This window comes from Excalfactoria chinensis, chromosome 1 (assembly GCF_039878825.1).
Source record: "Excalfactoria chinensis isolate bCotChi1 chromosome 1, bCotChi1.hap2, whole genome shotgun sequence".
In the NCBI taxonomy this organism is placed as follows: domain Eukaryota; kingdom Metazoa; phylum Chordata; class Aves; order Galliformes; family Phasianidae; genus Excalfactoria; species Excalfactoria chinensis.
Window position 1 is genome coordinate 164,068,463 of NC_092825.1, and position 24,991 is coordinate 164,093,453.

Genomic DNA, 24,991 nt, shown 5'->3' on the forward strand with positions numbered 1-24,991 from the left:
TGTACTATTAGCTAAAACTGATAATCAAATCACAGTACTGTTCATAGGTCTTTCTCACGAAACTATTAAAGTCTATACACTGGCTAGGATCTTGCTTGCAAAGGATGCGTGTGCACAATCAGCAGTGTTAGTGCCTAGCTTTCCTGGTGCTGAAAGAAGCTGAACATTATATAGGAGATGCTGACACTCCTGTTTGTATTCAAGCTCCTCCCCACCCCAGGCCAAGCTGAGTGGTGTCTGTGCCCTGATCTTGTTCTTATTTCCTTCCAAATTTGTAGCTGATGTGAAGGTGGAAACATGAGATATTCCTTGTTCTGCAGCTGCATTTCTGCATCACCTTCATTTTTAGTACACTGTGTATCCCCTGATGACGTTGATTCTCCATTAAACTTTTAACAGCTTTTGGCTTGTGAAAATTACTTCAAGTCTCACGATCTCATGACATTGAGTGTTATTACAACTGCTGTCTGAATGTATGTTGTACATTGGATACAAGCCTTGATTATAAAGGGACCTTTAATGTTGTCTCCACGATTATTCTCTAGGAAAGGCAGTGGGCACCTTACCAGAGAATCTGAAGTTGGCACCTTCTCAGAAATTACCTCTTTTAAGTAAAATCAGAATTGCCCTAACAGTTTTTGTTCACAATTTAAAAAGCACTGTCCCCAGAAGCATCGGCATTGGGTACTGTCTGTCATGCTGTGTGTTCATGCTGTTCTGAATCTTCTCAATACAGTGGTGGTAGCTAAGCTTTGTCAGAATCTAGTTTTGCCATTACTTGTGCCAATCTCTGCTCAGGAACAAATACCTAGAAGTAAGAAGTGTGGGGGGAAAAAGCCAACTGTTCTTCATTCTCAGGCTGTCTTCATTATTTATAGGACTACCTATAGGCCTGGGAGCAAATGGTAACCCTGGAATCTGCAGTTTTATCACACCTGCACTTCCCTCACTGGGACCTAGAAAAATTGACCTGCTTTCTAACTTGCTCTTCATAAATAATTGTGCTTTCTCATTCTTTGAGACTGAGTAAGAGGGAATCTGCTGATTTGGATGTTAGCTCTGCTTTCCAACTCCAATAGCAGCTACCTCCAAACTGCCAGTGCCACGCTGTTGCTGTCTGACAGATTGCTTCCCATGGAAAATATAAAGCCAGAAGCTACATCACCACAAACACTTGTATTGATGCTGTACACATACATTTAACAAAATTCAGCTCTGACCCACTTGGTAGCAGCAAAGTGCAGAATCAGAATCAAAATATTTCCATGCCCTCTTGAAAAGCAAAGCAACCCTTAGGTTGCGGATAAGGGAATGAATGCAGGTAATTTCTACCTGAAATTGTCCCTCATCTGAAATACGGAATGAACCTATTCTTTAGTTACTTCACTTTCTTCATCTTCTGATGAACCTGAGGACAGTAATGCTACTAGTGCTTTTTGGATGTGGAGTTCGACAATCTCTAGTTGGGCAGAGCTGCACCTGTTGGGAGTGGTCCATGGCACTAATATACGTGTAGGTAAATACTCATGGGAGAAGAAAGGATTATTACTTGAATCAATTCTTCTTTAGGATCTGTTGATTGTACACACTGTATCTCGATCCTTGAACCCCCTGAAGGATTCCTAGGAAATGGACACTGAAGGAAACTGGCAACATCAAACCTGCCCTTTTTTTTCTGCACAGTTGTGGACAATGCATGTTTTTTTGCTGAGGCAGTAAGGTCAGTTTCAGCTGCTGTGTACTCATTCCCTCCTGAAATTGGAGTGTCCCTGAAAGTAATATACCTCCAAGAATGGTTAAGCAGTGCCATGGCAGTCAGTTAGCTTGCCACTTGTCTGGACCATTATTCTCCCCCATACAGTCACTTCTCTGTAGGGGATTTTTCATTGGGTGAATCTGGCTTGTGGCTCTTTGTACTATCAGGATTTTGCCAGCAGTTTATTGAGAGATGTAGAGCAGAGGTGAACCAGAGCTAGGTGAGATTTTGGCTCAGACTCCCAAAGACTCCTGATCCACCTTTCTTTGCCAAGGTGTCGGCATTCTCAAATCTCTATAGGCTGGTCTGGGCAGAACAGTGCTCGGTGCTGCAGTCCAAGTATTTACTAGGTTGTATTTCACACAGCACAGGTAGACAGCTTCAGCTTTCATTTCTAGGAGTTCTTGTGATTGGTGCTGAGAGAGTAATTATGAGGAGAAGAAACATGAAGACAGATCATCAGCTCCGCTGGGAACAACTTAGGGATGCAGGTTCACTTGAAACAATACTGCTTCTGGGGTATCAAAACCAGTGCTGACTGCAGATTGTTATTAATCTGGAACAACATGCACAACTTCAAAACAACAAAAGATGCATCCTGGAGGTCAGTGCACGGTCTGCCAAAGGAGCAATGTGACAATATGAGAATTCCCCTAGCCTTTTCATGGGGTTAATTTTCATGGATTGTCTGGTTACTTGCTTGGCACGGTGATACTGAGCATCACTTCCAACTGAGACCCTTGTTTTGTATCTGGAGGGTTCGCAGCTTGTTCTTGGGTGGCTCAGAGTACCCCCAGTCAATACCAGAAGCGACTCATCTCTTTTAGACTTCACAACTATTAAAGGTAGACTTTCTCTCACGACTGCTACTGTGAACTTTACTAGTTCTGACATTCCCCTTGTTTACTCCAATACAGTTTCTTGGCTCTTGTACTCTTTTCACTAGACAGCTGGCTTGTAGGAAGGAGCTGCTTCAGTGACAGTTCAGCAGCTGCAGAATGACAGCTGAGCATGCCCCTGGGAGATAGCACCGTCTTTTGTCAAGGCCAGAGGCTGTCGAGCAAAACCTGTTGCGTGTTATGACCGTGTGCTGCGTGTTGCACGGTATCTGAGAGCATGGGAGCTGGAGCTAAGACAGAAATTGAATGCTTCTCAGGGTGCTGTGAGAGGCCAGCAAGGCACCCTTTCCAAGCAACACCACTGGAGCAGGTGATGAGGTGCTCTGTGCTCTTAAAATAAATGTTAATTCTTATTTTATAATTTTAAACGCCCGTCATTCAGTCTGTGCCTCTGTTGTTTCTGCCTCGTGCCTGTTTTATTAACACTACATAAATTGCTTCATGAGTAATTAAGGGATATTCTGCATGAAGAACTGTGAATACTGCGCTTTGACTCCATGGGATCACACGGGGCATCCATTTTGGGTATGATTGAGAGAATTGTTATTTTCAGTTTTTTAAGTGGAGCTTGTTGAACAGCTAATGCTAATTACAGGCAGTAATTTCAGGTCTGGAAAATGCTTTCATAGAAACTCTATTAGTTTTGTTCCAGCAGGATGCAATTAAAAAACAACCCCATGTGTTATGTGCATTTACCAAGGTACAAAACATTCATGTTATGGGAGGTTTAGGCTGTAGGGTTACAAGTAAGAGCTGGTCTCAAAGGTACTGCCATAGCAAGATTGTGAAATATGGAGGAACTCTGAAACTCTTTGGAACTACCACAAAGAGTAAGTGAACTCAGCTCTTGGTCGTTGTATTTTATAACCATGTGTTAGGATGTGCTTGCTGCCAGGTGCCCAGCAGGGCCAAGCTCTTCCACCCCTGGCCTTCCCTCAGCAGCATCAGCTTTTCTCCCTCCTCTGCACCCTGCTGTTCTTTGTCCTGGTATTCATCTGATCACAAGCTGGTGAGCCAGTGCAGTCTGCTAACTCAGCAAAGCCCCTTTATTTATATATTTAGTTATGACCCTCCTAAGGTTGTTTTCTGCCAGAGCTGAGTCCAGAATAATGTGGTTATGTAAAACTGAGGAGGGTGAAATCTTACTTTTTTGGCAGTGAGAGCTGTTACATCAGCCCATGATTTCTCTTGTAACTGCGTAAACATGAATAACGTGAAAGGATTTTTGGGAGGTTCTTTATAACCTGAAATGGAGCCACCTGAGAGCCCTTACACCTGAGGGAAGAGGAAAAGAGACCAAGTGAGCCCAGACCAGTGATTTTCCTGCTTGCAGCTTTCCGGGGCTGCTGCAGTCACACTCCCTCGGAGGCTCTGCTCAGTGACCTCTGTAATTATGGCATAGCCCCTCTTGGTTTGTGTCTGGTTTATTTGTTTGCCAGCTGCAAGAATCTTTCTGCACCTGTTTCATCTGACTCAGACTCTTCAAGGCCTCTAGGAACTCGTTGTGTGTTTTTTCTTTGTGACTGTCTTTTTTTCAGTACGCTGAGGGCTTTTAGTTGGTTTGTTTGCCAGGTACCAAGACAGTGATAAGGGCTGTGTGTTCCACACTTTGCTCAGGTCTTGCTAACAGACAGGCAGCAGCTGTTAGTTTGTTTTCAGCTTCCAAGGCACCCAATGCTCACTTTCTTTGCATTTTCAGATCCTACCCTCCTTTCTGCTCCAGGGAACTGAATGACAGTGCTCCTCATCAAGGACTGGACATCATTTTGATAGTCCTGAGGTGGGCTGGGGGAAAATGAGCGTAAGGGAGAAAATGCGGTGAGCAGATATGAACCAAGTACACTTCTGCAATATGCTGGTAGGACACAGCAGCCTGCACTTGCCCACCACAGTTCCTTTCTGAGCACATGGGAGATCGTAGGTTGCTAGCTGCATCCTTTCACCAGTAAGCACCATTAGGAAGAACCTTGGTAAGGTGCAGTGCTGCTTAACGTTAATTTGCTTCACAAGAGTGGAGATTGATTCTGCAGGATGGAAAGCATCACTAAACAACAGGAGGAAGAGTGGTAAAATGCCATGCAAGTGCACTTAGTGAATCCAAGTACATCTTAAGCTAATGCACCACAAACTTGTGTTTTTGAGCAAGAATGTAGAGTGCCTTTTTGGCTGCCAATGTCTACTAAGGACTGGTGACCTTAACACACAAAACTTGAGCTTGTAGCAAGCTATATCACTTAAAACTTGTACAGTTGCTTCATGGATTTATTTTTCCTAGACTTAATGGAAAAAAAAATAATGAATAATATTCATTAAATAATTTTGAAATGACTGCAGTAGTGCTAATGGTGGCGATGGAAACATTAAGTATAAAATTGAACTGCATAATTCTGCAATCAGTTTCTTCCTGAGACATAATTTCTTCTCATTCTTTCCTCACCTGCTTTACTTATCATTTGAACTTGTGCTACAGGGTGATAAAGTTCCCTTTTTCTTTTCTAGTCTTTGTAATCCATCGAAGAATTGTTTTCTGCTTTGACTGTACAGTAATACTGTGCGCATCACGAGATCACTGTTATAATATTTTATTTTTCAGATTTGGCCAGTTTTCTAATTAGAACCCTGGATAATGTTCTCTGAGAAGTTCTTTTATGCCAGAATGGAAGCACATGTTAAAGATCTGCCAGTGAGGCCCTCTAAAACTATGTCTTAAGTGTGCACACGTGTCAATAAGCACATGTAAACTTTGTCATTTGTGTATGTTCTGTGGTGTCAATCCTTGCGTTAGTATTCATGTCTCCAGGTCTGCTCAGGCACTTGTAAGCAGGAGGATGAACCCAACTGATTCAATTGTTGCTGCTGCTAAGACTCCTGTCAGCCTGATCTGTCTGGGGTTTGTGAATGGAAACCCTGGGAATCTCAGATTTTGAGATTTACGTTTTAAAAATGTAACCATTTTTAAATGATGTCTGTGTTTCTGAAGGTTCGGCAAGAGTTAATCGAAGAATATGAGCAAGTTAAGAGCATTGTCGACACTTTAGAGAGTTTTAAAATGGACAGACCTGCAGATATCCCTGTGTCCTATCAAGATGAGCCTTTTAGAGACCCTGCTGTTTGGCCCCCTCCAGTTCCAGCTGAACACAGGTAATGAGTGGCTCAGGCAGGCGGGTGGAATTAGACCAGGCTGGCTTAATTTCATGTTCTTTTTAGAATGTATTTGTAACACAGGAATCACGTTTCATTTACACTGTAGTAATTTCTAATAAAGCACAAATATAATTTATTGGGGGAAAGAAGAAGTAAATTATAGTCAGATTTACTGCTGAAACCCATTAACAAAAAACAAACAAACAAACAAGTCCTTTATTCTGGTAGGAGGGATCTTGGAGATAAATGAGCTTTTGGCAGCAATTGTTTTTGCCACGTGTGGACAGAATATTTTTCCACTCAGTTTATTTAAGCAGTTGAACTCATTGGTGGCTGAGGAATCAATAAGGAACTGAAGGATCTGGAAGGATGTGGTAGTTAGAAACTGCTCCATACCTACAGCTAATATAACCTTTATTGAATCAGCTGGCTAGTGTTATTGCTAACCATGTTCTGCTCTGTGTGGTGTTCTTTCTTCTGTAACCACTCTAAAAGTAACTTTAGTTAACTAATAGTTTCCTTCAAATAAATTGCATGTGCATTTTGTGAAATTCCTATTTTTCTCTAATAGAGCTTGACACAGGTGGTTGGGAAAAAGGATCTAATCTAGATGTGGTTGGTAACCTTGCCCACAGCAGGAGGTTGGAGCTCAGTGATCTGTAAGGTCCCTTCCAACCCAAGCCATACTACGATTCTAAATACAAGAATCAAATTTTTCATGCCAGTGTGCTTCTATCCTTTTAATAACAAGTGATTTTGATGTTTGTGTGCTCATATATCCAAGGGAAGAAAGAAAAGTGAGAGATCTGGGTTAGCAGAAAGAGGTGCCAAGTTGTGTAAATTCATGTGCTTTATGATTATCAGATAAATTGATCTTTATGTTAAAAACAAAAACAAACACAAAAAAACCCAGAAGAATATGAAAGTAAAATAATATTAAAACTGATTGCTTTGGTGTGTGATATAAGTGATTATCAGAGTTTTTGTGGTGATGCTGTGGGAAATACAAGATATATTCCTTGTATCTTTTGTAGAGCTCAGAGCCCTGCAGTTCATCCACATCTTTAAGCTGAAATTTAAATTTTTTGCCTAAAAATAAGGACAATTAACCACCCTCCTGTGCTGTTAAGTTTGAAGAAATTGTTGGAAAGCAAAATGCAGCCATTTTATCCTGGAGTGCATATATCTATATAAGTATGTGCTGCTGTTAAATCGCATTCCAGGGAAGTATTTTTTTGCAGACCATGCAGAAGATGAAGTAGGGATCGCTAATTAAAGTTGGGTGACATTTCTGGCCATGTATTTCAGTTCTGTGTTCCCAGACCAATCCCTAGAGCAAAATGACGGTGACACCTCATCTTAAAAATAAATTCCACCTCCTCCTGCCGCTGCTCTGTTCCCTTTGACATGGTGGGTGATGCACAGAGTAGAGGTGCCTGCAGTTTGGCTTTGTTTACGTTTACTTTTGAGGCAGTTTTTATGTTTTGACGTTTTTACACAAGGGAAAGAAGTTGGCAGTAGGAGGATTGTTTTAACATTCTGTTTCTCTCTCTCTCTGTCTGGGGGCCTGTCAAAGTTATTAGTCAGCTTTTGTTTTGCTGGGGATGGCTTCTGGCTGGGTAGAACTTGTGCATAGGAGTGTAGCCTGATACATTCTTCTTATTCAAAGTCAGAGGAAACTGCAGTTACAAGGCTTAGTAAGTTGTATTAGTACGTTGTCTCTTGTAATATGCATGCTCATTTCTTGTAAGATTGGTATAATAGTGTTGACTGTTATTGACTCCTTCCACTACTGAAACTTTTCATTTGTATATATATTTTTTCTTTGTGTGTCAGACAGAAGCAGAAATAGGTTTCTGGATTTGCAGATTTCAAGAGACAAGACAGGAGCTTGTCAGCTTTGGTGATAACTCACCAAGGCCATTAATAGAATATTAGAATCCTTTCTTTTGAATGTTGCTCTTTTTGCTGTTTTTAGTATGTTTTTGTTATGCTTACCTATTGTCTAGGGCCCCACCTCAGATCAAGCGTCCCAACCGAGGAGCAAAACCCTCGAGGAAGGAATCCCCAGGCCTGCAGCCCCGTGGGCCTGTGGGCAGAGCGCAGCCAGCAGCGAGGAGCGACAAATCTGCAGGCAGCCGTGACAGGGAGCCGAGGGCCAGAGGGAGGGATGACAAAGTAAGGAGTGCGGCCGAGCCTGGAACCATTCTTAGCTTCAGTTATCAAATAACAAAGAACTCTGACTGATGTGGCTGTGTAAAGGCCCTCCTCTGCCTCCTGCCCCTCCCAACCCTTCTCTTTTTCTTTAATGAGATTCAGTTCAGGTTTGTAAAGTGCAAAAGTGAGACCAGTGCCCTTCTCTAGGCTTTATGAATAACATTCCACAGTGGTGTTGCTACTGCCATGCCATAGTAAGATGTGCATGGAGGCCTAGGAGAGTTCTGTAAGTGCTATGTTATGCAGGTGTATGCCAAGTTATTTGAAATTATAGATTTGAATGTGACATGAGGGAGGCAGCAATTTAAATTTTATTTCATTTATGAAAACACTTTTTATTATTATGTTTAGGAAGGTCCCTCTCTACTCTGCTCTTGTGAGGCCCCATCTGGAGTACTGTGTTCAGGTATGGAGCCCCCAGTACAAGAAAGACAGAGAGCTGTTGGAGAGGGTCCAGAGGAGAGCCATGAAGATGATCAGGGGGCTGGAGCACCTCCCCTATGAAGACAGGCTGAGGGAGCTGGGCTTGTCCAGCTTGGAGAAAAGAAGCTGCAAGGTGACCTCATTGCAGCCTTTCAGTAACTGGAGGGAGCCTATAAGCAGGAGGGGAGTCAACTCTTTGAAAGGATAGATAACAGCAGGACAAGGGGAAATGATTTTTAGTTGAAGGAGGGAAGATTTAGGTTGGATGTCAGAGGGAAGTTCTTTACTGTGAGAGTGGTGAGGTGCTGGCACAGGCTGCCCAGAAGGGCTGTGGATGCCCTGTCCCTGGAGGTGTTCAAGGCCAGGTTGCATGGGGCTCTGGACAGCCTGGTCTAGTATTAAATGGGGAGGTTGGTGGCCCTGCCTTGCAGGAGGGTTGGAGATTCATGATCCTTGAGGTCCCTTCCAACCCGGGCCATTCTGTGATTCTGTGAAGGTACTTCTTGGAAAGAGTTTTTGTCTTACTGTTTTTTGGTGTTTATTCTTTTTCTTTTATTAACAACAACAACAAAAACAAAACAAAAAACAGTGGATTGGAACAAGTTATGCATTCTTTCTTTTGAAGATATGGATGCCAAAGAATCAGTGCTGAAGTGAAAGAGGCAGTGATTCACTGTTAAGGAAAGGCTGTGTGCCTGAAAAAAAACTGCCTGTGTGTACAAGTCACTGTATGAGACACTTGCATTTTAAATGCAATTGTAGAATCAGTGCTGGGAACCTAAAGAATCTGTGGTATGAATGGTACAAGTCCAGAGTGAGCTGAGGCGGCTTTGTCCTGACAAAGACGCAAGCATCCCATTCTGTGCAGCATGCAGTTTTGTAAGGATCTTGGTAAACAAATAAAAGAATATTTAGTCCAATTTTTTTCCGGATGACTTTGGTCAGCACCTTTATGGCTTTTCTATCACAAGCTGCATCTAAACGTTGCAGAAAGAACTCTGAAGGTGCACCCTTTCCACCATAAATAGCTCTTTTGATACACAAGAAAAGTCTTAGGGTATACCAGCCCTTATTATCAGTAGCAGATAAGGCCAGGCATATCTTTAGCAGTGCAACTCAGTGATGCACAGATCTAGTTTAATCATTTTAGTAACCTCTCAACTCTGAATCTGTACAATCTAAAATAAAAAGTCTGTGACCTGCGACCTAATAAAAAGCTTGTAAGGGTCTGTGAAATGATTTACGGTTGTGCCAGATATGCGTGGTTTGTGACAGATGCCCCAGATGTGTTGGTGCAAGGTAGCCTTCAGAGCTTTAACCACTATGAGGGTGGGCTCTGCAGTGATGGCCATTACTGGGCTTTACTGTGAGGAGCTCACAACTGCATGACTTGGGAATAATGTGTCTGGAAATAATGTGTCAGACAGAGTCGTGAAGGTCTTCCTTTTAATAGGGTACATTTTAAACACTACCCACATCTGAATAAATTGGTCACTAGGTGGCAGAAGGAAAATAACTACCAATGCCTGCTCTTCAAGAAGCATGTGCTCTTCTTTTTTGTTTCTCTAGCTAGCTGGTAGTTATGTTAATTTTTTTTTGTCTGGGCTATATATGCAAAAATCACAGCAGGTTACAACTGGTCATGTGCTTTTTGATGATTTTTGTAAAGCACCCATGATTTTTCCTTCTTTTTCTTTCCTGGGCTGTCCAGGGAGGTGGTGGAGTCTCCTTCTCTGGAGATATTCAAGACCCACCTGGACGCCTACCTGTGCAACGTGGTGTAGGGAGCCTGCTTTGGCAGGGGGGTTGGACTCGATGATCTCTAGAGGTCCCTTCCAACCCCTACAATTCTGTGATTCTGTGATTCTTTGAAGATAGTTTTGAACAAAAGAGGAAATGACCAGGTGTGGGAAGTGAAAGAAGTTAATGCAACTTTCTGTATTTTCTACAGAGGTGTAGAAAATAGGTTTAACTTCCCATTTGGTTTTATCCTTTCTTATTTTGCATGCGTTGATAATTTTCAGTTTCTGGGGTAAACCTCTGTATGTCAAATTAAAGATGTTCAGTAACTCTTCGCGGTCAGTGAAAAACAATGGAGCAAAACGGAAGCTTCAAACTAAGTCACCAGACACCAGTTTTTCACAGTAACTAAGCTCTTTAGTTTTCAGGGTTTGGCTAGGACTACTAAGAACATACGGTGGACTTGGATGACAGACCCATTTCCTGAGATGTTGGCTGCTGTGTAATAGATTGTACTCTTTCCTGGCTATAACATTACCGTGTAATATGCATGTTTATTTGTAATATTTTCCAACATAAAATACAAATACTGGGGCTATATTTAGAAGTATTTTGCTTTGCTGTGTGTATGAAGCTTTCTATCACTGTTCCTCCTTCCCAGGCCATATCATCTTTTCGTTCTGACTGTAATCACCCTGGGATAAGGATTTTTAACCCAACGCTGCCTGTAAAACGCTCTTTTGTAGCGCTCCATAAAGTAGTTTTGAACTGAAGCCCATCTTAGTGGGCTTTATCCTCTAAACCCTTATATTTACACATTTCTTTTTCAAAAATACCACTTCCAGGTGCTTTTTTTTCTGAGTTCTATGGGAAATTGTTTGGCTGGTTCTCAAGGTACCTTCTTGTGCATAGTTTCCAAGCGTTTTAGCTTGTCTTCAGTAGCTCAGTTTAAAGAGGCAGCATGGATTGTTACCTGGTATGTCTTTGAGAAATTTCATAGTGCATTTTTTAGGACTAGTCTTTAGGTTATTTTTGAACCACAGTGAATGAGGATGGTAGATATTAAGAAGGATATAAAACAGAAAAAGGCTGTGCTGCCATATCAGAGAATTGAATATTAAAATTAATCAAGATATGATTGTAAAATATATATATATATTTTTTTTCTTGGTTATGCTGATAGGCAATACCAGAAGCAAAGGCAAGGCAGGTTATAGGAAAGTTAATATGAGATGAAGTAGTTGCTTTTAGGTAGAAGTACAGGCATCCATGCATTATGGCTGGAAGGCTGCATAATCTCTGTCCCAGTACTGTGCAAGAACTGGGGTGAGATGGCAGCACTGGGAGCAGAGATTTCCAGTAAAAATAACTGGTTCTGATTTTTTCTCAGTGAAATGGCAAATTGCGTTGACCATGTCTGTATTTAGAGGTGAAAAGGAAAAGTGATCCTGTCAACTGGATTTTATCTACACAGTGTACAAGGCTTTAAAACAAATATATAGAGCAGAGGAAAAGTAGAAGACTTGGGAGTAACCAGAATGGAGGATTACCAGAATAGAGATAGAGTAATAGACGAGTAGTGGAATAGAGGTACACAGTCTTAAGCACAGGTGTTGCCTTCACTAGCACTAACACTTAAAGGAAGAAATAAATCTACCCGGATGCCATGTGGGAAGTAATTAGTTAATCTAGAGAGACCTAGAAGAGGTGTAGAAGAAGAGGAATTAAACAGCAAGAGGAATTTAGACAAGTGGTACTTAGAGTAAGTCAACTGGCACATTATTTATGGATTTCTTCAAGGGCAGAGACTTACTTTTGTTTTAGATTTAAGTTAATGACTGGACCACAAAAAAGAGACAATTAAACTGATTAAACTTTCTGATAGCACTGAATTGGGAAGAGCCAATTGAGAATGATGAAGGTGTTGTTGAAGAAGGGTTGGATGATGGGATGGGATGATGACAGTGACACAAAGCAGCAGGCCCTTGTACTTGGAGATGGCAATGATATTTTCTGCTAGAAGACGGGAGCTCAACAGTTGTAGAAAAGCTTCAGTGTATCAGCAGAAATGATCATAGAATCATACGATCACTGAGCTTGGAAGAAACCTCTAAGAACATCCAGTCTCACCATCCACCTAGCACCAATATTTCCCACTAAACCACGTCCATCAGTACAACATCTGAATGTTTCTTGAACACCTCCAGGGCTGGTGGCTGCACTGCCTCCCTCACAGCCTGTTCAGCACCCAACCAGTCTCTTGGAGTAGTGTTTCCTAACATCCAACCTGAATCTCCCATGGTGCAACTTGAGGCCCTACCCTCCAGTCCTTCTCATCCTATTGCTGTTACATGGGAGCAGAGGCTGACCCCCACCTCACCACAGCTTCCTTTCAGGCAGTTGTACAGAGTGATAAGGTCTCCCCCGAGTCTCCTCCAGACTGAACAATCCTGGTTCCCTCAGCTGCTCCCCATCAGACTTGTGCTCCAGACCCCTCACAGCTTTGTTGACCTTTTCTGAACACACTCCAGGGCCTCGATGTCATTTCTGTAGTGAGGGGCTCATGGTGGTACCAGTTGAAGTGAGAGCTACCAGTGCCATTAGGGGTGCCCCTGGTAGCAGTGGCTGGAGCATTTTGTGTACATTCAATGGCCATGCTCCAGGAAAATGTGTTCATGCTAGAAGAGAGAAGAGCAGAAGGGCTGCCAAAGTGAACAGGGGAGCTGTATTCAGCTGTGTTCCCAGAGGACACTGATTTGATATGGAAAATGAGGGCAGTGCACGGGCATGCTTTCTGCCCATCAGGGTGGTGGACACGTGGAAGAGATGACTATAGAAACCAATGCACAAACCTAGTATAAGAACAGAAATTGGTTCATTTTGGACATGAGAATCTTATTCCAGTAGGTCAGTCTGACACTGCTCTGTGATGCATTTCTACACATGTTTCAGTCAGAACTTGCAGAGGAGGAGACTTGGTGATATGATGGCCGAGGGGAGTGGGTGGGATCAATCTCTTGGATATCTGTGCACCTCTGCCTATGCACACACATCCTTACTCAGAAGTCATCACAGCAGCTTTAGCTAAATCTGTTTTAAGAAAGAGATGAGGATCTGATTGGAAACATTATATTTTATGACTCCAGGAACATGTAACTCAATCCTGCCTGCATCCAGGTGGCACATTTTCCTTTCTTTCTGGTCTCTGCTCACTTACCTATTGACTGCAGATTGCATATTGGACCAATTTAGGACTGACGTTAATAATTTTATCGCATGCGAAGACTGTAAATGTTTTAAATTTTGGTTCAATTCCAGACCTGAAAAACCTGAAACAGCGAATTTCATCAAAATGATGATCAGCACGATGCTGAGAGCATGCCTCCCTTCTCACTCACACTGCTGGCAAGATAGGCACAGGGAGTAGGGAAAATGACCATCCCTGGGCCATGCAGCTTTTCTTTTGGAGGTGGGCTCAGGCCTTATGGTGGCACTGCCATGAGCAGGCGGCATGGTGTAGGGCCCTTCCCTTTTTCCTTTATTTTGCCTTTTTCTGCCTTTTTTTTTCCTCCTTTTTCCCCTTTTCTCCCTGCTTCCCCCCCCCCCCCCCGCCCTCCCCCTTTTTCTCGTTTTCTCTCTTCCCCTTTTTTCTCTTTCTCTCTTTTTCTCTCTTTTCCTCCTTCCCTCTTTTTCTCCTTTTCTTCCCCCCACACTTTCTCCTTTTTTTCCCTACCTTTCTTCTTTTTTTCAATCCTCTTTCTCCTTAACTCCCCCTTTCTCCTTATCTATATTTTCCTCTCTTTCTCCTTTTCCCTTTTTTCCCCCCTTTTCTTTCCTCCTCTTTTTTTTTTTTTTTCTCCCTTCTTTCAGCTGCCATACGGAAGGCTCACCACTGCCTGCACACTTTACACATTTGCTGTGCTGTTCAGTTTGTCCCACATAGCAAACATCCTGCAGTCAGAGGAGTGACCGACCCTGCCTTGGACGTGGCTTTGAGCTGCTTCTTCAGCCTCCTCCCCCTGTGCTGTAGCTGAGCAACCTCCTTCCTCTTGCGTTTTGCAGCCTGCCTTGCTTTGCTACACCCTGCAAAAGCCAAACAGATGACAGGTTTTGAGAGGCTCAAGAACAGTCTTCCGCTAGGAAAATCAGTTCACTGCAGAGGAATATGAGAGAAATGTGTAACAAATACCTTTCATTTTATTGTGATTTTTTCCTTCCTCTTTTTTACAGTTACATTTGGATTTCATTTTCTGTGTTCTAAAACCTTCCAAACTCTACAGGGCTTTCTCTCTCCTTTTCCCTTTTTTTGTTTTTGTTTTTTTTTTATATCAGGCCATTACATTTTTGACATCAGCTTTTTTGTTCTGAACACAATTCTCAGCTTAATTTCCATTGCAAAAGCCCTGAACTGGGAACACCAAACAACACTGACTCCACCTGGAAGTGAGAAATAAAACCAAGAGAGGAGACAGACGGCTCCCTTATGGGCAAGTGGTGGGCACACTGCAGCCGCTGCCTTCCCCTTTTTGCAGTGTTAGGTTTGTTGTGTGTCTCCATCTGCCTCTCAGCTTCTCTTCGAGGCTGCCTTTGTGCAGCCAGCTGAGATCCTTCAGCTTGCTGCTGAGGCTGAGTGAGGAGTCCCAGAGTAGCTCCCCGCTCAGCCCCCTGCCTTACAGCTGCTTTCCCAGCACTGCTGAGCACTGCCGTTGAGCTGGGAGGGGAAGTGGTTTCCTTCTGAAGCCCAAGAGGAGGAGCGGTGCTCTAATGCATCAAAGGGAAAAACACTGCTTTGCCCCACAAGCTCAGCAGCATTGTGGAGGCATTAATCAGAGACCTGTGGCCATTGGGGGCAGTGGCAAGGCAAAAATTGGCTGTTGAATGGTGTGTTGAATCTCAGCATGATGCAGAAATTGCTGGAGTTCAAAGAGGTTGGGATGACTTGGGAGCTTCCTTAGGGCTCTCAGTTCGGTCCTTAAATAAACATGACCTTTTAAAAGCATTTATGTCTTAATGGAACTGGCTTCGATGAGATAAGGGAAGTGGATAGGTTGCAGCTGAGGAAAGGAGAAATGCTGGGCAAGAAGGCTTTAATTAAACATTGGGAGAGATTCTTCTTGGTTCTCTCTCCTCCACTGAAGATTGCATGTGACACAGCTCTGTCATCGCAGCATGCCAATGGCTTAAGCCCTGGCAGGTAATGTGGCACATGGAGCATCTTCAAAACTGCCTTTGGGTGGTCTAGTCTTCAGCTGGAGTTGGACTCAGTGATCCTTATGGGTCCCTTCTAACTCGGGATCTTTCATGACTTTGTGTGATGCAACCAGAGCCCCAACACTGGCTGCATTGTTAGCCTGCTTCTGCATTCCTATGTTCGGTGTCAGTTACCTAAAGAGTGGTTTCGCATTGTTAAGAGAATCTGGTTTGCTAATAAATAAAAAAAGCAACTAACCAGCCCACCTGCTGTGACATTTAATGAGGTCTGGTGGGGTTTTATCACTGTGAGCAGCATCCAGGAAGAAAGCATTGCACTGTTGTGGTGGAAGCAACCCCAGGTGTTTGGGGATGCTTCTTGGAGTGCAGGGTATGAAAGCATTGGGTTTGCTGGCCATCGTGGTGCTGTGATGGCTGTGTTAAAGCTTTGTACCTTGTGACTTGAGCAGAAGCAAAGCAGATGATATTGCTGTGTGTTACTAGTAAAGAATATATGCAAAGAAAAATGCTCTTATGTGCCTCGGTGACTTTCACTTTTAGGGAAAGAAAATACCCCAGGAAGGTGTTGCTGATGATGTTCCAAGATTTGATGGAGCGGGTTATGACAAAGACTTGGTTGAAGCTCTTGAAAGGGACATCGTGTCAAGGAATCCAAGCATTCATTGGTATGAGGATTTTCTCTATTGAAGTGTTTTTGCCAGTGTGGAGAAGGGGAGGAATTATTCTCCTAAATTTTAAAATAGGGAGCCATCACAATTGTCTGCAAAGGAGCAGTGCAAGGGGTTTTGGCTTTAACAGTTTATTAATTTGATTACAGTTAGGCTTTTGTGCTAACTGGTATCTTTTGTAGTACATCCATTGCAAGTACTGCCATAATAGAAGTGCACTCTAGAGAGCTCTAAAGATATCTCTTAGGTGTTCACGTTGTCCAAACCAATTTTTAATTAAGCAGCTGAGAGTAGCTTGAGTTGAAATTCATTTTTTCCCTACCTTTCACAAATTGATTTAGTTTTAGGTCACAGGATTGTAGGAGAGCTCTTGTGAGGCAAATACAGGCATGCTAAAAGCGATGGTACTGAGGGAAAAAACTTCTTGATTTGTTCTTGTAGAAGAGCAGGAGAAAGATTGTCATACAGGAATCTCATAAAAGTTTCTTTCTCTTGTACAGGGACGACATAGCAGATTTGGAAGAAGCCAAGAAATTATTAAGAGAAGCTGTTGTTCTTCCGATGTGGATGCCTGATTTTTTCAAAGGGATCAGAAGGCCTTGGAAGGTAGGGATTTATTTGGTGCTTTAGTAAATGGCAAGCTGTAGTTACGTATGCCTGCTGCTGTAGGGTGTGCGGATGCCTGTCATGGCTACCTCAAATGCCAAAAAGGAAAGTTCAAGAATTTGTTCATGAAATCCTCTCATTATGATTCATGTAAAACGCACTGAAATAAACAACTGGAAGTGTATGCGGGTTTCACGCTATATAATTCTTTTGTGTTTATTCAGTCGTTGCTTCTCAGTGTTAATAAATCAGCCTGTGCATGGGAGCAAGCATGTAGTGCATATAGAGAGGAGCAGAAATGCCTGATGGAAAGCTCGATTTGTTATGATGGCTGCTTTTCAACCAAGGAAAGCAATCGTTGGACTGGTTTTATGTCTGCATGTACCAGCTCTCACTTATGCTGACTGCACACTGCAGGCTGCATGATGCAAGGAATCAAGGAGAGAGAGAAGGCTGCTCTGGTGATTTAGCTTTACAGCTACATTTGCAGCTAGACTTCGTTACCTGTGGAGTGGCAGGAATTCAAAGTGGGAGCTGCTGCAACACTAAGGGTATAGGGCTGAACTGGGCAGGGTGATGGACTAGTGACAAGCAGAGCCTGGGCCTTGCTCAGAGCTGAAAAGGAAGCAGAGGGAGGATTTTGTTGTACAAGAAAATGAAATTATCTTGCTTTAGTTGTGGGATGGATTGACACTTGTTTTAATATTAACGAGTCACAGCATAGTGGCCCAGTGATGAGCAGGGACAAGAGACTCTGCTGCAAGCTGTCATTCGGAGTCTCCAAAGACATCACATGTAGAGAATGTGGTGTACATGGGTGGCTTCTGTAGTTTAATACAGTAGTTCAGCACGTGTCAGACCTTGTGTTACTAGTGCTTGTCCTGTCTTTTCCTGTTTGGCCCTTAAGATTTACCTGATTTACACTTAGGACTGGCCTTCAAAGCTGTTCTTCTTCAGCCTGAGCCACTCTTGAATCCTCATTGTGCTGTCATGCAGCATTTGAGGAGTAGAAAACTTGTCATTCTGGGGGCTTGTGTTTACAGACAGTAAAGAGTGGAAGCTGAAAGGGTGGGAGTCAACAGCAAGAGCCTTGGGATTGCTGCATGAGAGATGTTCACAGAGGCTTTAGTGAGTTGCAAGGAGATGGTCCAAACCTGGAATCAGCAGTTTGTGGGCTGGAGCTTTATGACTGTTGGTGTTTAGCATGATTGTGGTTAAGCACCGGTGGGCTTGAGGTTGATCTTGAGGTTAACCAAGGTATCAGCTTGGACAAAGCCTAGATATCACAGGTCACAAATACAGGGTGAGATTTTAGTATCTGTTAAATAACTGAATCTCTCTTCTTTGCTCTTGGTGTAGAGGAATTTGATCCTTGCTTTCATTATAGGCTACAGTAGCCCCATCTGTCCAGTCTTCAAAAACTTTTCAGGGAGTAAAGAGCTGCTATGCTGCTTTTTCACCTCTTAACATGACTGGAGGATGTAGTGGCCATCTGTCTTTAAGGCAGGTATCTCAGCATGCTGCAGGCAGCTTGAAGAGTTGGTCCTGTCTCCAAATACTGTGGCGATGAATAGAGAAACAATGGCCTGGTTGTCAGAGTCTCTTTCTCTTTGCATGAGATTATCTTTTCCTGCTGGCCAGTATTGCTTCTGGAAACTAGGTGGTTGCAGACGTGGAAAAAACGTTATGATTATTTCCTTCCTTCAGTCTTAAATGCAAATTGATTTCTGACAAGTCCATGAAGGGTCTTCATTGTTAGCCTTCTCCCTGGTGACTCGTGAAGCTGTAACTCTCCTGAATTTATTTCTCATGCAGAACAGCATGCATTTTCCTTACTGCTGACCTCTGACTGTGCTACAGGGATGAGAAGTTTTGAAGAGAAGGCTGTTTCTCGCAGTAATCAGTGTAGCAGCAGGCATTTGTTGAGCCTAGGCATTCAGGACAATAACTCAGGGAAAAGGCAGCCAGATCTGTTTTTGGATGCTCAGACTCTCCTGAGAATAATTCCCAAGACAGCCCTCACTGTTTGCCCCTGCATTCAGAGGACAGTGCCTGGTATGAAGGAGCCAGCTGCTTTCCCGATTCAACACAGGTGCTGTGTGGTTGCAGCTGGGTCTCTGAGTGTCCACAGGCTTGCTCTTTCTTTTTCTCTGAACTGTTTTGTGCCAAGAAGGCCTGGTTGCTTGCTGTGCTTCCCACTGCTCTGCTAGTGATTGTTACAACAACAAGAAGTAACCCTGCAGTGATTTCATCAAAACACTTACTCCCTGCAGTGTGTTTCAGCTTCTTATTGGAATACTTGGGATTAACAGAGCCTTAGAGGAGGAATAAAGAAGTCTTTGTGTTTGTCAAGGATTTTAACTAGTGAGTAAGTGGCAGCCTCCTACTTGCAGCGAGAGAGAGCGACTTGATCCTGTGTCTCTCTTTGCAGCCATGCACGTCTTATTTTGCTGAAGATTCAAGGTGTGGCTTTTTTTTTTTTGGCTTGCTTTTTTCTTTTTTTCTTTTTTTTTTAAGTGACATTTCTCTGAATCCCCAGAGAGCTCGATGTTCCCCTGACTCTGCATCTAGTGTGGCTGCATTGCACCTGTAGTAGGTACATATATAATACCCCCAGTATACTATGCTAGGTAACGCTCACTGTCATAGTTACACAGATGGTGCAAAGCAAGGGGCTTTTGAAGTCAGCAGTGAGCAAGATGTGTGGCTGAAGCTGGAATTTGACCTTCCAGAATAATGGGAGACAAAAAGTGATATCCAAAAAAAAAACAACGCCATTAGCCCCTTACATCACCAGCTCTTAAAGTAAACACAGTTTGTCAGGAACAAGGGTTAAGTGTGATTTGATATAGATGATATTTTAAAATATAGAAGTAACCATATTTGAAACTTAGAGAGAACAGAAACTCATCTCTGCCCTACCTATCACTGGCCAAGTAATTTTCACCCTGTCATTCCAGGTTCACATTCGCATTATTATATTATTGGTATGACTGTGCAGCAACTGAAATCATGGTATATGTCTGAATGTTCATGGGGAGGAAAAAAGGAGTCAATTTGCTTTTCATGCTTGCTGCTCTGGAGTTCAGTAAACCTTGAGCAGCCTGAAGAGTGACATTGGACTGTTAGCTGTATGGAAGAAGTATGAACAGTTCTAACTTAATTTACCAATGAATGTATGTTGAGCTTGCATTAGCTAAGTGTTAAATGGCAATAAAGGTATTAAGAGTTAATGGGAAATGGAGTACAGAGAGGCTATTGCTTCTGAATAGTACATTTTTGAATAATTGTGTTCCCGGTTGATTTGTTTTTATAGATCTCTTCCATGTCATTCTGTGTGCTCTTTGAAGTAAGTTTTTGCGAGGAACAGATGAAATCTAATTTGCTGTGTGGCTTGCGTCTAGCAGATACTTTATTGCTATGGTATTTTATATAAGATATTAATTGCAAAGCGCATTATGATATGCAATTCTAATTCTAGCTAATTTGATTACCCTTGCAACCCAGTACAACTTAATTTTAGGAAACTCTTGTTAGCGTATGGTAAGATTTTGTAGTTGGGCAAAAAAAAAGCTTGAACACTACATTTTTCATAGTGCCGTGCTCAGAGTCATAGTGCCCTGTTCTAATGCCGAGGGGGTAGTGCGGTGTGTTGCTGCAGTGGTCAGAGAGGCTATTCACAAACATAAGTATTTAAAGATATGATTGTGAACTAGCCCTCCTTGGAGTCAGCAGTAACCTCATGATGGAAGGAATCGCTTATTTTCAGAAACCTGTGTTGTTTCTGTTGTGTCTTGCTTAACATATATGGTCTTTTCTTTGAGTCGGGGTGATTAACCAGTCTTGGTGCTTCAGTCTTAATGGTCTTAATGTGGGTCCTGAGTGCACTGTGTATGTAGCTAACAACCTGTTGTTTTGTAGTGATGAGTAAGTAAATTGTGGAATCACAGAATGGTTTGACTTAGAATGGACCTTAAAGCTCATCCAGTTCCAACCCTCTGCTGTGAGAATTTCCTCCTAATATTTAATCTAAATCTCCCCTCTTTCAATTTAAAACCATTGCCCCTTGTTCTATCACACCCTGATGAAGAGTCTCTCCCCTGCTTTCCTGTAGGCCCCCATCAGGCACTGGAAGGCCACTATAAAGTGTTCCCAGAGCCTTCTCTTCTCCAGGCTGAACAAACCCAGCTGCCTCAGCCTTTCTGTGTAGGAGAGGTGCTCCAGCTCTCTGATCATCTTCGTGGTCACTTCTGGACTTGGTGCAACAAGCCCATGTCCTTGTGCTGGAGACTAAAGAGCTGAACACAGTATTGCAGGTAGGGCTTCATGAGGGTGGAGAAGGGAACAGCCACCTCCCTCAAGCTGCTGGCCACCTCTCTTTTATTGTGGCCCAGGATGAAGTTAGCTTTCGGGGCTGCAAGTGCACATTCAGTTTTTTGTTAACCAGGACCCCCAAGTCCTTCTCCTCAGGACTGTTCCTGATCTGCTCCATGCCCGGTCTGTACACGTACCTGAGATTGCCCTGATCCAGGTGCAGTGTGTTTGCTTGACCATGTTGAACTGCATGAGGTTCACATGGGGTCACTTCTTAAGTGCACTCAGGTCCTTTGAATGGCATCCCTTCCTTCTGTTGTTTCAAATGCTCCACTCAGTGCCCTGAGCTGGAAAGGTGTGTGCTTCTTACTCTCTTACAGACAGAGCACAGATGGAAAGGCAATCTAATGATGTTTGCCAAGCTGGGACTTGATCGTAGCTCAGTTGTCCAGGTGACATTTTTTTTTAATAGTCATTGAAGTTCATATTAAATGAAGTTGAGCAGCAGTCCACATAAGCCAAAAGCTGCTGTCCGACAGTGTGGTGAGAATGGCTTTTCATCCAGGAGATGGTAAGAAGTTGTACTTTGGCCACAGGAATACTAAGATTAATTAAGCAGTAGGACAAACCCTTGTGTCCAGTGAATGTTCTTGTGCAGACTGACATGTAAAAATCAGCCAGATTCACACGTGTACATGGGTAGGATTTTTTGACAAAATGTTTTTCAGCAGGAAAATGCTCTACTGCTGAACACAAAAAGTATTTTGGTTTTGGTGGAGCTTTCTGCACGAAGGAGTCTTCCAAAAAGATGAATTCATTCTCTTCACCCGTCTGTACAGCCACTTGTAAGTTGGGAAAGAGCCAAGTTCAAATCCAGGTCCGACCTGATTCAGAGCAAGTCTGTAAATCTGTCACCTGCTTTCCATGTGATAGTTGCAGCAGTTGCCTTTTGTGTTTGACTTCAGCGGGGCAGTAAGGAGAATAAGTCACAGAATGCTTCCATGCTGTTCTCATGATGCAGGATTCTTTTGTTTTCCGCTGATGATGATCATGATATTAAGCAATCAAAATGCTGATTTTGGTTTATTTTGAGATGTAGTGTAGAGGACTGTTGCGCAAAGTTTACTTGTTCATCCCCTTTGCTTTTACCTTTCAGGGCGTGCTGATGGTTGGTCCTCCTGGTACTGGCAAAACAATGCTAGCAAAAGCTGTTGCTACAGAATGTGGAACAACGTTCTTCAATGTGTCTTCCTCTACACTGACATCTAAATACAGAGGCGAATCTGAAAAGCTTGTCCGCCTCTTGTTTGAAATGGTATGTCCTCAATGATGTGATCTGGGAATCAGTGAGGTGTGAAGGGGCCTCCCTCTCGGTTCCGCGCCCCTCCAGTAGCATGCTGAAAGTATTGAGTTCATGCACTAAGATTCTCTCAACCAGATAGAGAAAAGACAACGTGTGTATTCATCCTTTTCTGAAATGTCATTGAGGATTAGGAGGGAAATGGCTCATCACTCACGTTGAGAATAGTGCTTTCCTGGCTAAAGGCAGAGTGGTGATCTTGACAGACATTATAGGAAGTTATTTGAAATTGGAAAGAACTGAGAACTGTTATTCTAGGAGCAATATGTATTCTAGTTCTGTTTCTGTTCTGAGTGATGGACAAGCTTCTCAGTGTTTCTGAGTGCAGTCCATTGTGTGGGCTGTGTGAAGGGTGTACCCATGTGGACCTATTTTGAAAGGGTCATCCGTGCCTTCAGGGTCTGCTTCTGGCGCAATGTCAGTTGAAACCTCTGTCTTTTGAGATAGACAGTTCCATTCTATCCATTCTGCTTTGCCCTCACCAGCACAAAACCTCGATATTAAAAACTGCCTACATGGCAATTGCGCTCCTTTTCCTCTTTGCAAGACCTCTGACTTGAGGAGTCCCATTTAAAATGTATAAATGTAAGCGTGTGCCAAAGCGATTGTGAATCAAGGTCTGGAATTACTTTCTTGTGACAAGCAGGGAAGGTAATATATGTAGTAGCTGAACTGGGTCGTGGTCTGATGAGGGCTTGTGTTTGCTGCTATGGTCTTAATAGTGATGTTTTCATTTGAATAAAGGCGAGGTTTTACGCTCCAGCAACGATCTTCATTGATGAAATCGATTCAATCTGCAGCCGCAGAGGTACATCTGATGAGCATGAGGCGAGTCGCAGAGTCAAGTCAGAACTGCTTGTGCAAATGGACGGTAAAGATTACAGATTTAGATCCGTGCTTGGGGCTGGGGTGCTGTTTTGTTAGAGATGGGAATGTAAAAAACGTGAACAATCTGGAAAGCCTGGCTTTATGGATGGGGGAAGAGCAAGGCAAAATTTGAAAGGAATGCATTCTCTGAGAATTTGAAGGCGGACAACTGAAAAAGGGGCTCTGCTTTATTCTTTCTAACATGACCGTTTTAGAAAAATTAACTCATTTTGAAGGGATGCTTTACTGTAGGAGGAGCAGGTAATGGAGATTTGTGAAGTTACACATAGGTCTTTTTATTTATTTGTTTTTAAAAGCAATTTAAACAATTTTATTCTCTTAAGGACGCCATCATCAAATCTGATTTTGCTGTTTGCTGTGCTGACAGCTAATATTACCCTGTTTAGGTATACTCTGTACCTGTTCTGTGCAGGTGCACGCAGTGAGGACCACCACCTGAGGAATGTTTTGTGGTGTAGTGCTTTGATAACCACCTCTATGTAACAGTTGCTATTGAACCACTCTTTGTTTATAATGTCCTCAAATGTTCATTGTGGTAAACCCCATGTAGGCAACTTATTCTTTCCAAGTGAACATTTCTTGACAGTCCTTGGAAGGTCAGGGAGTGATTTCTGCTTCTTTTATGGCCACGTTTGAGAGATGGTATTTTTGCTGCACAGTGCCGCACTTGCATATGACTGTGTTAGCACTGTCAAAGAAAGCCCTTCCTTGTCTCAGCAAAAGAATCAGCTGTTCCTCTTTCTGTGGCAGTGAAGGTCCTGCTACATCAGCCACGTGAAGTCTGGAAGGCAGCCTTAGGAGTGTATGGAACAGCTGCTGAGCTTTGAGCTTTTGTAACGTTTGCACAGTTTCTTAGCAAACATCTTGATCAATAAGAGCAGTAGAGTGAAACTTCTCTAAACTGTTGTGCTTGCAGGGGTAGGTGGTGCTTTGGAGAATGATGACCCTTCCAAGATGGTTATGGTATTAGCTGCTACAAACTTTCCTTGGGATATTGATGAAGCTCTCCGACGGAGACTGGAAAAAAGGATTTATATACCTTTGCCCACAGGTATGTTTGGCACAAGCATTTTACTTTAAAATGTCCTGAAGCTACCACAGGACTGCCTCAAGACTGTTGGATTTGGGAGGAGCCTTTGGTTTCGTGATGAGCAGTGAAATTCAGGAGTTAATCATTTGGTTGGATTGCTTTATTCTTAAGGGAGTGAGAGAAAGGAAAAAAAAATAAATACTTGCTTGGGGGCTTAAAAACAAAGAGCCAAAGAGCTGCTGCATTTCATTGCAAGCCCATTGATGGGTTCTTACATTGAAAGAGTTAGTTTTAATGAGCCTGGAATTATTTTAAATGTTTAACAGCCAATCCTTGAGTGATCATCAAAGACAGCCTTTGGACACGCTAAGAAATACTGCAAATGCACTCGTGCCCTTGCAGACAAATGCAAGGAAGTGGATCCATGAATTTCCACTTACAGGCTTAGTTCATTGTAAATCACTGCTTGCCCGCCACTATGACTAGGCTGCGAGTTGCTCAGAATGCAGCAGGCTGATTGCTTTCCTGCCCCAAGACATCTCAGCTTGTATTGTCTTTCCCAGCTGTCATTCACCTGTCCTATTAATTTTGAGATTCCTATCACTTGAAGTTTGCATAGCTTTGTTTCTTCTTGGTACGGTGGATGCTTCATCTCCCTGCATGAGCACTCAAGATAACAAGATGCGTGTTTGTGCTGACAGCGATTGTGATTGAGTTTAGCAGGTATAAGGACAG

General features: G+C 42.8%; 1 protein-coding gene across 2 annotated transcripts in view; it reads left to right on the forward strand.

The window, feature by feature from the left end:
* The window catches only part of KATNAL1 (katanin catalytic subunit A1 like 1), a 40,398-nt gene that overhangs the window by 8,679 nt on the left and 6,728 nt on the right, over window positions 1-24,991 (forward strand). For both annotated transcript variants that reach the window (XR_011902590.1, XM_072326384.1), the window contains exons 3-9: window positions 5,636-5,796; window positions 7,809-7,977; window positions 15,931-16,055; window positions 16,559-16,664; window positions 22,135-22,293; window positions 23,083-23,209; window positions 24,143-24,277. Coding sequence is in view for 1 of the 2 variants with exons in the window: in XM_072326384.1 (XP_072182485.1) it covers window positions 5,636-5,796; window positions 7,809-7,977; window positions 15,931-16,055; window positions 16,559-16,664; window positions 22,135-22,293; window positions 23,083-23,209; window positions 24,143-24,277 (982 nt within the window). In the remaining variant the exon portion in view is untranslated. The remainder of the gene's footprint in view (window positions 1-5,635; window positions 5,797-7,808; window positions 7,978-15,930; window positions 16,056-16,558; window positions 16,665-22,134; window positions 22,294-23,082; window positions 23,210-24,142; window positions 24,278-24,991) is intronic.